The 14,085-nt window shown below is 45.7% G+C and overlaps 1 protein-coding gene across 1 annotated transcript in view; it reads right to left on the bottom strand.

Annotated features, from left to right (window-relative positions):
- Positions 1-12,687, bottom strand: part of LIMK2 (LIM domain kinase 2) — a 57,971-nt gene extending 45,284 nt beyond the window's left edge. Inside the window, exons 1-2 of the mRNA XM_004449773.5 lie at positions 12,526-12,687; positions 888-987 (exon numbers count right to left, since the gene is read on the bottom strand). Coding sequence (XP_004449830.1) covers positions 888-987; positions 12,526-12,541 — 116 coding nt within the window. The 5' untranslated portion in view covers positions 12,542-12,687. The remainder of the gene's footprint in view (positions 1-887; positions 988-12,525) is intronic.
- Positions 12,688-14,085: the final 1,398 nt, after the last annotated feature.

Below are 14,085 nucleotides of genomic sequence, written 5' to 3'. Positions count from 1 at the left end.
ATATCAGCGTGGGGGATGCTTTGAGACAATAGCTGTGTGTGGGAGCTGGAATCTATAGCACATGGTGCCTGTCTACAGTGCTGTCTCATTCTCAAGACAGGAGCACAGCTCCACCACTGCAGACCACAGGGGCCAGATATGCCCAACCAGCCTCCAACTGGATGGCTCCTTTCATTCCACTGACATTAAATAACTGGGCCAGGCACTGTTTTATGTTCTGCAATACAGAGACAAGCTCCTACTCTTGAGAATTCCAAACATGTTGGAGAAAGGAATAACCATTCACTGGGTGCCTACCATGTACATATATTAGTTCATGCAGTCTTAACAAGTCTTTGGGGCAGATCATTAGCATCCCTGTTTTCCAGATGAGGAAACTAAGCCTGAGACAACAAGAACAAGTCTGATTATAAAGCCTATGTTCTTTCCAAGACATCAAGCTGGCTCCAAAGAATAATGTAAGACCTATAATCAAGTTAATAACAAAAACAGGAACCTAGGCAGGGAGCCAATGGTGAAGAAGAGATGGCTCTACCATTCACATTAAAAATAATCCTTGAAGGACCTACATAATCAGTGGTACAGCTGTGAGAAAGTCACCCATTCTGGGTCTGTTTCCTTATCTATAAAATGAGGGTGCTAGGAAACCCTGGAAAGGGCTCCCTCCATCCCCTCACCCTACCTCTACCTGTAGCTAGCCATTTGTGGCTCTTTCACTCTACCAGGGCCTCTTTAACCTGGCTTCAGGGGGCTCTTCCTCGGTACATTCCTTTCCTGCCCAAGACTGAAGTTCTCAATATCAGTAGCTTGCTTTTGTATTCTCCAGAACATGAAATAGTGCCCGGCCTGTAATGCGCTGGCAAAGACAGGAGGACAGACCCACTTACCGGAAGCAAGTGCTGTGCCAGGCTTCGTTGGCAGTCCTGTACAACCTCTGGCTTGGAGCAACATGGTCCCCACAGCCCCGACATCTCCAGGCATCTTCATCTGCACACAAAGCCAAGAGGTTCATGAAGCCAGAAAGAGAACCCAAAAAGGCAGGGGGCACAGGCACAGGATTCCCACTGTGTGGAATAAGACTTAGCTAAGAGAATCTCCTCATGCAAGGTCTAGGCCAATGCTCGGCTAGATGAACAATTTTCCACTCCACAGGATCTCTGATAAGCACTTACCCAGCCTCTGCTCACCTCTCCAGGGACAGGGAATTCATGGCTTCAAAGATAGTCTCATTCCATTATTTTAAACAGCTGTGACTTGTCCCTTTTACAACTAAAACCAAATGTGCCCTTTCCTAAAACAGTCAACCCTTACTTATGGCTCTGATTAATAACCCTTACGTACAGTCATGAACAGGGATTCCCCTTTTCTTTTCAGCTTTTTTTTTTTTTTTAAGGCAGTACTGGGGATTGAACCCAGGATCCTATACATGGGAAGCAGATGCTCAAAGCACTGAGCTACATCCGCTCCCCAAAGGTCTCCCCTTTTTCAATGTTAGCCCTTCCTACAGCTGTTCTCAGCTAGTCCCAGAAACTTCTTTCTTGGTTAAGCACATTATTGCCTTCTACTGTTCTTCAAAAGCTCTAGTGTCAGATTTTCTATCACTTAGTCCAGGAACTCATTCATTCCATCAACACCATGGGTTCTCTTTATGGTGGACATCATCCCTGGTCTTGAGGTGCTCTTCCTCAAGGAGCAAAGTCAGTGGAAAAGAAACTTGTTCATACTGTAATTCTTCACTTAGATGTTATTTCAGAGGTAAAAGCAACATGCTATTTTAGTTCAGAGAAAGGAAAGTTAAGCATATAGAAGAGAAAGAAAAAACATTTAATGAATACCTCCATATGCCGAGAATGGTGCTAGGTGCTTTCCCAGACTCCATGTCATTTACTTCTCAAAGCAATCCAGTGAAATAGGTATTAGTATACTCTTTTAATGGACGGGGAAATTGAAACTTGAGGGCACAGGGCAGTGGAAGGTCAAGTGGTAGAGGTACCATTCAAACTCAGGCGTGTTTCATTCTAAAGTCCATGCGCTTTACCTGCCACCATGTTATTCCAGTTAATTCCAATTAGGAAACCAATTAGGTTTCCAAAACCCAGGAAGTCTTTGTAGAGCAGGGGTCTATAAGCTTGAATAGAAATGTTAAAAAAAACACATTATTCTTGTTGGGATATATTAGTGAGGGTGTGATATATTTATTAAATAATAAAGAGTATAGTGTGGACTTAGTAAGGGGTCCATCGTTTTCACCTGACTGGCAAAGGGATCCATGGAACAAAAAAAGTTAAGCACCCCTGTTGTAGAGGAAGCTGACACTTGAAAGATGGGGAAGATTTATCAAAAGCTGGGGAAGGGGTGTGCAGGCTGCATTAGTGTGGGCAGAAGTATAAAGTCTGTCCATGTGCCTCCCAAAGGGAGGTGTCCAAACAAAACACAAGAATTCCAGCATGGCTCGGATGCTAACTTCTTGAAATAAAGAGGGCCGCTAAGATAAAGCTGTGGTACCTGACTCGGCCCTAGAAAGCGGGACAAGGTTGTTACAAGACTCCCTTGTGCACTCTATGTATGCAGCTTTGTCTTTCTGGCCACAGGCACAAGCACAGTGACTGCCACAGAACCGGGTTTCACAAGCACAATAGCCATGAATAGACAATTCATAGCTCAGGGCACTTCGAGATCACTCAGCAGCATTCCAGGGCAGCCAGTGCACAGAGAACTGTCCTCCTCATATCCCAGAGATGTAAGGTGGCAGAGGCTTTACAACACCCCCTTCACCCACCTGTTCCTCTCTTCCATTTCTAGAGGGATAGGGACATATATGCCCAGTGATCATATCTCCTGCACAGAAAATTCCCAAACTCCCAAGAGGAGTCTTTCTGCTTGTGTTTTTTGGGTGGCAGGCTGGTAGTGACCAGAGAGTGTGCCATCATCCTCACAAATGCCAAGGCAGAAAGTCTGAGAAACTTAAACCAGACTCAGGTCAGATTACTGATATTAGGTAAAATAATGAATTAGTAAGAGGGTTTTTAATGAACAAACCACCACAAAGAAATCCAAATGAGTCTTCCAAGTTCAAGAGGTACATGTTTGAAACATATTTGGAAATCTTACATGGAAGGACTTTTTATGAATGGCCACACCCCCTACCCCACCCCTGGCAAAGCTCTTTATTTTACAGCTACTCCTCCTTTCTTGTTTTTACCTTTTAACCCAAGAGGAATAAATATTCTCTAACTTGACCATCCACTTACTCACCAAGTAAACGTCTTGGCTCTGAATGACTTCTGCTCTTTGCAGAACTCAAAAAGGATCAGGATCTTCCCATAAGAGGATATTCAAAATAACTTGCTGCCACACCCTCTAGAACCTGCTCCAGTCTTGGGAAAGTCAAACCAATCAATCAACTTGTATTTAGCACCTGCTCTGTGCTAGGTACTAGGTTACAAAATCGAGATCCCCTTACTCCCTCCTCTCACATCTACCTCATCTAATTATTCCAAATGCCTTTCTGATTATTCCCAGTCCTTTACCCCAGCACTAGTTCAGGTCTTGGGCTTCTGTTCCCTGTCTACTGCATAATTTTCACTGGCTTGTCCAGACTCCAAGCTATCTCAGCTCCAGGCCAGACTCCCCAAAGTCTACAGAACAAAAGCTTGCCTGTTTAGCATGACACTCCTTTTCTGGATTCCATCCTATCTCACCTCCTCAAAAGATCTGCACAGTTCAGTTAGTCACCACTCCTCCCTCCACTGGCTCTTTCCCCACAGTATTTAAATAAGTTCAAGTCTTTTTCCATTAAAAAACAAACAAAAAACCCTCTGGCCCCATTTCCCCCTCTAGCTACCACACTTGCTTTTTGCCTTCACAGCCACACTTAGGAAAAAGTTGTATACACATCCTTGCCCCATTTCCTCACTTCTCACTTAATGTATAATCCACTGGACTCTGGCTTCCACCCCCATCATTACTCTGAAATTGTCTCATCAAGGTCAATAGTGATCGCTTATTGCTAAATTTAATGGACACTCTTCAGTTATTCTTTCAGCAACTATTGTGTGACAACTATGAATCTAACATTGTGCTGGGGAAACAAGCAGCAAACAAGAGAAAGATAAAACATAGAGCAGATATGAAACAAAAATATAATTATTTAACTATAATTGGGGAAAGTGGTATTAAGGAGCTATCAAAGGAAGTGCATTTGGCTCAACGGATAGAGCATCCACCTACCACATGGGAGGTCTAGGGTTCAAACCCAGGGCCTCCTGACCCATGTGGTGAGCTGGCCCACCTGCAGTGCTGATGTGCACAAGGAAGTGCCGTGCCATGCAGGGGTGTCCCCTGCGTAGGGGAGCCCCATGCACATGGAGTGTGCCCTGTAAGGAAAGCCACGCCGTGCGAAAAAAAGTACAGCCTGCCCAGGAGTGGTGCCGCACACATGGAGAGGTGACACAGCAAGATGACGCAACAAAAAGAGGCACAGATTCCCAGTGCTGCTGAGAATGCAAGCAGACACAGAAAAACTAACAGCAAATGGACACAGAGAGCAGACAACTCGGGGAGGGGGGGGGACAGGGGGAGGGGAGAGAAAGAAAGAAATCTTAAAAAAAGGAGATATCAAGTTCATAATTAGGAAAATGGGGAGTGGGGGTGGCAAACAAAAACTCCTTGAGGAATTTCCAGGCTGAGCTCTAAGGATGAATATAAATTAGCTAGGCAAAAAAGGAGAGGAAGGAAGGATAACACTAGAGATAGAGGTGGGAAAACATATGCAAAGACCCTGAGGCAGGAATACAAGCTTCTTATATATCATTAAATTTGGCTATCTCTCAGATTAGTCTGTCAGCTCCAAAGGACTAGGTGAACCAGTCTGCCCCATGTCTCCAGGACTTGCACTCACAGTTCCTGGATCATTACAGTGGCTCAGCAGACATTTATTGAAGGAGTGAAAGACACTCTATAAGGTGGCCCCAAAGCACCTTTATCTTTTCTCATCCCTTACAAAGAGATGCTCTAGTTACATATCGATCTAGTTTCTTTTCCTGCGACAAATATTCTTGCACCCTGACATTCACACTTCAAGCACTCTGTGTTTAGGATACTTTTCCCTGAATCAAATTTCTACCCTTCCTGGATGGTCCCCAAAGGCAGGCAATGTTTGTTTCTACTTTGTCTGCACTCATTTTATATCATTTGTACTGTAATTACGGTTCTCTGTGAATGTTTCCCTCAGCCACTCCCCACCCCCCAGCTCCAAAGGGTAAGGATTGCATCCTGATCATCTTCATATCTCCAGGGTCTGGTATAGGGTCTGATACAGAACAGACATCTGTTTGTGTGGCAAATCCAAATGAAAGGTGCTGCCAGCGCTAAAGGTAATTTCCAAAGAGATGCTCCAATGGTCAGCAGGGATGATTCCACTGGTGTAAGTGTTCTGGCTCCCAGGCTACTACCTAAGAGTAAAGACTTATGTAAATATAGAGGCCTTAGGCTACCTGTTTTTCTGTCAGAAAGTAATTCAGCCAGGATATTTGCCTAAAGCCTTCAGCCTCCGAAGGCCAGGTTCTCTTCAACAGAACACTCTTGGCCTCTTCAACTTCCTTACAGTCCTGCAAGTCAATGATTCTAATTCTCTTACAACCTTTGTTATAGAAAACGTAAGAGAAATATAATAATGCCAAGTTCTGGAGATTTCTGTGAGGCCAAATGGAAGACCAATACAAGTTCAGTCTGTCTTTCTGGGAAGTCTGTCCTTTAGGAAAACACCTAATTGTACCAGGCTGTTCACCTCTTCCTCTATTATATTTGCCTCTCATATTTGCAGACTTATCCACAACAACTACTGATTGTCAGAGTCCAGAAAGGGAGCTTGATTAAGTAAATGCCAACAGACACCTGAAACAAGGGGCCCTTACCAGGTGTTTAATAATCAGAAAACTGTGCTACACAGTTATTATTGGAATTTGTTGTTTTTAAAAGGTGGTAAAGGGAAGCAGATGCAGCTAAAGTGAATGCGCTCTTGTCTACCATATGGGAGGTCCGGGGTTTTATTCTGGGGGCCTCCTGGTGAATGTAAGCTGGCCCGGGCGGCAAGCTACCTTGAGCAGAGTGCTGGCCCGTGCAGGCATGCTGGCCCACACAGGAGTGCTGGCCCACACGGCAAACTGGCCCGAGCAGAAAGCTGGTGCAGCAAGATGACACAACAAAAAGAGACACAGAGGAGAGACAATAAGAGATGGAGCAGATCAGGGAGCTGAAGCAGTGCAAGAGATTGAGTACCTCTCCCCCACTCCAGAAGGTCCCAGGATTGGTTCCCAGTGCCACCTAAAGAGAAGACAAGCAGACACAGAAAGCACAGTAAATGACACAGAGAGCAGACAATGAGGTGGGAGGGGGGGAATAAATAAATAAATCTTAAAAAAAAAATGGTGGTAAATGTGCATTGCAAATGAGGAAAGAATTGTAACAAATGGCTCGTTACAACTGTCCTCACTTTGAGGAGCTTCTCTCTCCCAATTTGGAGAAATGACCCTCAAATATCTCTGAATCCAATGGGCAGCCAGGAGGATGACAGAATGGTAAGGCTGAAAGGGTCTTTAAAAATCATCTAATCTAATCCAACTGTTTCATTTTTCTGAGAGAGAAGCGGGCTTGAAGAAGAACTGAACTGTCCAAACATCATAAAGCTAGTGAAAACTGATCCAGGAGGGACTCAAATGCATGTTCTGAGACTACCAGGCCAGTTGCATGTTTATTAACCCATGCAACCTCAGAGATGTTGAGACTTGCTCAAGACCACACAGCTACTCAGAAGAAGGGCTTGGCCTAATATACCAGCTCAGAGCCAGTGCTGTTCCTATAACATACCAACATTCACCTTAAACTTGGTCTAAGAGCTGAGTTTCTGCAAACTAGTCCCTTTCAGGCTTAAAAGTGGACAGAAATCCCCAAGCACTGACAGCCCATGAGACCGTAATGTCCAACCTGAACCAACACGCACAGATCCTATCATTTCATTTGAGAAAAATCTTTGATGGGTCTCATGTTCCATCAGACAATGTGAGCCAGGAATAAAACCCAGTCAATTTAGTGTAGCATAAAACAAGTACGGTAACCACTGTGGCCCCTGGGAACTGGAGGGACAGGTGTATAAATCCTGCTTGTTCTAGGGTGAAGCAGGAAGTGGAGAGGCAGGGCAGGAGCTGGTGGGGAACAGACAAGAGGAAAGATCACATTTTAATGACGTGACTGCCAACAAGACTAACAGCAATGAATAATGTTCCTCTAAATATTCTCCTCTGTAGCCCAAAGGGCTCTCCTTACTAGCTTACCAAATATTACCAAAGGGAGTGTCTTGGGAAAGAAGAAACAATAAACTAAGGAGGTTTTGAACTGCTCTGGACTTGAAATTCTTCCCTCTTGTAAAGGAGGGATCAAATGATTCCTTCTAGCTCTAAGAAACTGTGACACCAAACCAGGGGCCTCTCATTTTTCAGCTTAAGGTACAGACAGGCATCTTAGAAGATTTTATTCATTAGGAAAAACTTGTATCAAGTGAAAGAACTAGGGTTAGACCAAGGTTTAAACCCTGGATCTGTCACTGTTTGCCTTTGTGTCCTTGGGCAAATTATTAATATTTAACTTCTCTGAGCTCGTCTCCTAATCTTTAAAAAGAGGATAATAATACCAGCTACCTTACAGGGTTACCAAAGAATTAAAAGAAATAACATAATAGATGTTAAAAAACCTCCTGCAGTGCCTGGCACTTAGTTGGCAACCCATCTGTGTGTAGGTTTTCCTTCCTTCATATATGTCTATGGGGTTGACTGGCCAGGGAAAAGGTTGAGCTGAATACACGACCCTCTAAAATCTGAAGGGAAGGTTTTCAAAACGAATTCAGCAAACTTTTTCTATGCACTCATGTGCAAAGCACAGACTAAGCCAGGAAATGCTGGGGCCCTTGGTGTGTTACTCATGGGGTGTAAGGAACAAAGATATGCACATATGTCAGAGAGGCAGAAATCAGGTGCTAGGGGCAAGGCAGTTCAGTACAGTAATGGGATACACAATACAGAAACCAATGAGACAGATAGTTCCAGTGACTTTCGAGCCACCCAGGTTCTTACTTCCAACCATCCGTTTACGCAGCTGTGAATGAGTAGGCATTTTCTTATCTGGGGGGACATTCTGCAAGGAATCTCTATCAGAGAACTGGTTAACCAATTTATATATTTCCCTACAGCAGTTCTATACCAGTAGTCAGTGAAAGGGGAACAAAAACAAACAAAAACTCCTTACTATGTGCCTTAGCACTAGGCAAGCATGAACTAATCTAATATAAAGATCCCAAGAGATAAGAACTATTATTGAAGGAATATTATTATTCCCCTTTTACTAAAGAGGAAACTGAAACATTCAGCCAATAAACTGGGATTAGACCACAAGTCTACCAGACTCCAAAGCCTATGTTCTTAACCACTTTTTAGACTTTCTTTCCTGGAAAAATAAATTACAGGCAGAAAGACCTCACAAAATAGAATCCCAGGGTGGACGCTCAAGGAATATTTTAATGGACCTGGGCAACGGTTTCATGTTCTAGCTATTATAGGTAAACGTGTCTAATTCTTGCTAATGTAAAAAGAAAGGTCAAGAGTGAGAAAGAAGATAGACCTGTAAGACACTGCCAAAGCTGCAAACCTTCTCACTGAAATGCCAGCAATACCTAGGAATGGGCCCCATCGCACTTTAGCAGCACCCCCTTCAGGCACTGACCAGAAGATAGCCCTGGGCTGGGAATTCACCCATCCTCAAGAAGATGCAGAAATGCAACCATGAACGTAGAAAAGCTCCCTGAACCTGATGGGTTCCTATTCACCTTTGAAATCCTGTAGTCCTCTCAGACTCTAACCTGCTTCCTCCACCCCATACCCAGTGACTTCCCAGCTTACTCTGGCTAGCCCATGACATAAGGCATCTCCCACTGATAAGTGCCTTCTTCTCTATTCCTACCACCAACATCCCAGCTCAGGACTCACTGTACCTACCTCCACTGTACCTGGAGGTAGGTACAGTGGAGGTAGGTACCCGACTTATTCTTTTCTAATCCACCTTGCCCACCAATGCCAAGCTAACATTTTAAAAACTATATGCCCACATCAGGACTCCTTCTGCCTCTACACTTACGGTCTCTACTGCAAACCAGAAAATTTCACAATCCCCACAAGTCTTCGACAGATTGGCTTCAGCCACTCTCAGCCTTATTGTCCTCTTCCTCACTCCCCAACCTCCCAATCCATAGCTCTACCACACAGATCAGTTCATCATCCCTTAAGAAGATCCTGAAATTTGTCCACATTTTCATTTTACTCCCTAACCACCCACTGCTCCTGCCACACCACTATCCCCTTATCCTATTTTTTCTCAAAGCACTTATCCCTGACATATGATATTTATATACTTACTGTCTATCTCTCCTCACCAGAACATACAATTCATGAAGGAAGGGGTTTGACTGTTTTGTTCTCTGCTGTATTCCCCCAGGGCATAAAAGTGCTTGGCACATAGAAGGAACTCAATATATATTTGTGGAATGAAGCTATGAACAGAGTTCTTCCCCACCTTTGAAATTCCATGTTATCACATAGAGATCTTTTTTTTTTTTAAGATTTATTTTTTTATTTACTTCTCTGCCCTTCCCCCCATCCCCTAGTTGTCTGCTCTCTGTGTCCATTCGCTGTATGTTCTTCTGTGACCGCTTCTATCCTCATCAGCGGCACGGAAATCTGTGTTTCTTTTTTTGTTGCGTCATCTTGTTGTGTCAGCTCTCCCTGTGTGCGGTGCCATTCTTGGGCGGCCTACACTTTCTTTCGCACTGGGTGGCTCTCCTAATGGGGTGCACTCCTTGCGTGTGGGGCTCCCCTACGCGGGGGACACCCCTGTGTGGCAGAGCACTCTTTGCACGCATCAGCGCTGTGCACGGGCCAGCTCCACATGGGTCGAGGCCCGGGGTTTGAACGGCGGACCTCCCAAGTGGAAGGCAGACACACTATCCATTGGGCCAAGTCCACTTTCCAACACAGAGGTCTTATAAGAGCTTTTCTGATTTGTAAGTTTTTCCCCCTTAATTAGCCTAACTAAATAATGAATTTCTCAAAGGCACAAACCACATATTATTCATTTCCACATATATTTATCAAAGGCTTACTATGTGCCAGACCCTATATGTCTCAAGCAGCCTAGAATATTGGAATGAATACTGAAAGAAGACATAAGTTAGTCCTGGCTCTACTACTAGTGGAGTGTCCCTTTCCCTTCCTGGGCTTATTTCCTCATATGTAAAATGAGGAGACGGTACATTATTTCACAGTCTCTCCTGGTTCTAGCATCTGTTAAAATTTATGAGGTAAAACTTGGCCAAGCTCAGTGTCTTAGATACCACAGGCACTTAGTAAATATTTGATTTCTTTGTTGTTGATTCTCCTGTTACACAAGAGGAATCTGAATTGTCTTAGAACACAGTTTGGAAAGAACAAGTAAAAGTTTAAGTCCTACTTCCTTCTCTGACTCCATAAACAACCTCATTCTGGTCGTTATGGCATAGAGAGGATGAAGCACTGGCTTGAAGCTGGAAAATGTGAACTCTGACCACCACCATTGATTTAGCTGTGGGACCTTGAACAAGTCACTTTTGGGCCTTAGTCCCCTCATTCATAAAAAAGCCATACTGGCTTTCTCTCACCTCCTCAAAGGTACCATGTGCCTTTCTAATTTAGGACCTTTTTATACTGGGGTCAGCATAAACTTGCCTTTCTTAGGAAAGTATTCCCTATATCCTACTCCCATCCCTGGTGCACTCTTATAGTATGTATCTCAATTGTTTATTTCAATTATTATAGCTCTCTCATCTCAATTATTACCTCAATTTTTTTATTGTCCATCTCTAGGGCTCTAAGCATCACAGCCCAAGGACTGTGTCTGTTTTGCCCACCACTGTATTACTCAACGGTTCGCTGAGTGTAAGACACAGAAGAATCAACAAATATTTTTTGAATGAATGGATGAATGCATAAACAAATAAATATGTGAAAAGTGGCCAGTCCTTTACCCCTTACTGCACTGGCCCCTAAGCAAAGGGGTCAGTCTTTAGGTTGCTCATTATACAATGAGAAAGCCTCTAGAAAGCTTTTTGGTACATGCAGAGAAAATGTGATATTGCATTCTAAGATCTTCCACAAGTTTCTGGGAAACAAGGTTCAAGATAGGGAACCTATGTAACAAAGGAGTTAGAAAAAATCGCTGGAAATCATTTGAGCTGAAAAACTCTGAAAGCTCAAAAAAAAAAAAAAAAAAAAAAAAGCAGACGCTTATTATGAAGAATGGAGAGAAATCCCATGCTCTCACCGTGAGGAAGTGACCCACCAGTGGTCTGGTCCTTGTATTCAGGATGGAGGAAGTGACTGTCCCCAGGGCCACCAAAAGCCAGGAAGCGGGGGCAGACATCTCCAGGACAGTTCTCCTTACCCAGCTCCTGTTCCCTCCCGCCATCTCTACAGCTTCTGCAGGATGACCTTCACCAACCCAGAGGCTGAAAATCATAGGCAGCAAACAGAAGGTTCCTGGTGCTGGGGGACTATGGGGAAAGGCAGGAAGCTGCAGCGTGGTGTGTAGGGTGACTGGGAGGGGACTGCAGGCCTGCTAATCTAACCCAACCCTGAAGCTGCCCTTCACCCTCAGACAACTCCCCCTTCCGGGAGACGTATGTCCACATCCCTCCCTTGCTTCAGAGGCCTTACCCAGCGCCTAGGAGAGGGCTGAGAGGGCCCAGAGTGCCGGGAACCCCAGGAGGTACCTTTCCCACCTGTGGTAGAGATTTTAAAAATTGTGCAATCTTTCCCTACCCCTAATCCACGTCCTAAACCCCATGAGAGCCCACGCTCCCCTGTTTCTTGCAAAGAGCCCCAGGACCCAGGGGACTCCAGGCAGCCAGATGCCTGCGAAAAGTTCTGAATCCCGTCGGGGAAATCATACTCTCCCCCCATTCTCCACAGAAAGGGTACACATTCCATTCCCTCGTCAACAGTCCGAACCCTAATGTTCCATACTCCCCATATTCTACGAAGTCCCCACCCCAAGGGAACCCAGGACCCCCAACTTCTTTGGAGAGGATTTCAATTTGGGGATCTGCGACCCAGGTTCACACACACACACAAAAACAAAAAACTGGAACCAAGCCGAGCCAGCATTCCTCACTGCCGGGCATTCTAACTCCCGGGAAGTCCCCCAACCCGCTTGTCTCTCGGAGCCCCCAGTTCCCTACCACGGCCCGGGCCCCCAATTTACGGAGCCCCGCAACCTCCCAGTTCCCGGAAAGCACCATGCCCACCCGTCAAGTCCTCCCTCCGGGAAGCTGGAACCTCGCTAGTCTCCCGAGCCCGAAACCCCGGAGGGGCTTTGATCTCCCCTCAAGCGCCCTGGGCCCGGGTTTAGGAGATAACGGCAGGACGCGGAGGCGCGGCCCTTCCTTACCCGCCTGCGCCGCCATGGTCCCAAGGGTGCAAAGAAATAGGAGGAGGAGAGGGCGGCTGCCGCTCCCCTGAGCTCCCGGGCCGCCTTAGGCGAGGTAGGTCCTCAGCCCCGGGCGGGAACGGGATGCACCGCCTACGGCGCCCGGGGAGGACCAAACCGCACCTGGTAACTCGGGCCCGCCCCCTGGATCCGGATCCGCCCCGCTGGCTGCAGCGGCCCTAGCGCCGCCTATCCGCGAACGGCGCCCTCCGCGGGTGCCGGAGTTTGGAAGGCTGATCATGTGCGCGCAGAGGACTCGACACAGAGGACCCTCAGCGCCCTTATCTTACAGATGGGAAAACTGAGGACCAGAGAGGATAAGTTCAACTGTCTCGAAATGGCTCGGCTATTTTGGGGCAGAACTAGGATGGGACCTTTGGTCTCCTGACTCCTAGTCGAAAGCTCTAAGCAGTAGTATGGTTGGAATCAGGAATATGAATATCAGAAGCCAGGACTACCCAACAAATAGTTTTAGGGGATTGAAGGTGGGCTTTCCTTAAGCGCTTCCAGCTCAGAGAAGCCACTTCTCTGTGCCACAATAAGAAAGTTGACACATAGTAGGTAATATCTAGGTCAAAGATGGTAAAGAGGTGGCAACCAGTATTCCAGCTGCAGATGCTTAGCGGAGGACAAGTACGGATATAACTAAGCCCGGAGCACTAGAGCACTCAGGCCTATAGGAAGAGGAGCAGGCCTGCTGGAACGCTGGCCTGCTATTCCCAATCTTCCAAAGTTTCAAGGAAAGCCAAGAATTCAGGTATTTAGGTAAAACCTCCTACTTTTAAACTTGTTGATAGCTTTCAAAAAAAAAAGTTAAATGCCAGGTAAGCCAAATAAAACACTCCTGTGGGCTGGATTTACCCTGCGGGTCTGCTGGTTTAGGCTCCTCTTATGTGGAGAAAAAAGACTGGGAGTCAGGACAGGAGACTGGGTTTTGGCAGGCTGAGTGGCTTTGAGGACCATCTCCCCTCACAGGATTTTGGGGAGCTGGATGAAGATTTGGCCTCTGTTAGCTCATCCCTGAAGTCATCCCCATCTGGGTTTTTGGCAGTTGCCATTTTTCTGGATCAGATTCAGGTCAAGGAAAAAGAATCCAGATGCCCAGGAAGGGGCAGGCAAATGGATCCTGCTGCCTCCACCAAGGATAAAGTTCTCTGGTTCTTAGCACTGGGGTAAGAACCAGCAGTCTCTGGTTCTTAGTACTGGGGTAAGCAAAGGTGAAGAGTTCTCTTTCTTTCTTGCCCTGACCATCTAATCCAAACTGGGAGCTGATCAGGTTTTCTCCTTTGGGTATGGTGGCTCTCATGTCCTAAGTGTGCAGAAAATACTAAATGCTGAGGGGCGGTCCTGATTTCTGCCAGTTTCTGGGAACACTCTTCAGCAGACAGCTCCACCGGAAATCTCTGATAATCACAAGGTTGTGTGTTGAATTCAATTTAATAAAGAGATACCAAGGTACTTCCCTGAGAAGCCATCTAATGGCTAGCAAAAAGTGAGAAGGGGGCAGGGGTATTACTCATC

Source organism: Dasypus novemcinctus, chromosome 19, assembly GCF_030445035.2.
Source record: "Dasypus novemcinctus isolate mDasNov1 chromosome 19, mDasNov1.1.hap2, whole genome shotgun sequence".
In the NCBI taxonomy this organism is placed as follows: domain Eukaryota; kingdom Metazoa; phylum Chordata; class Mammalia; order Cingulata; family Dasypodidae; genus Dasypus; species Dasypus novemcinctus.
Note: the sequence above shows the minus strand (reverse complement) of the source record. Positions and strands in the feature narration are given on the sequence as shown.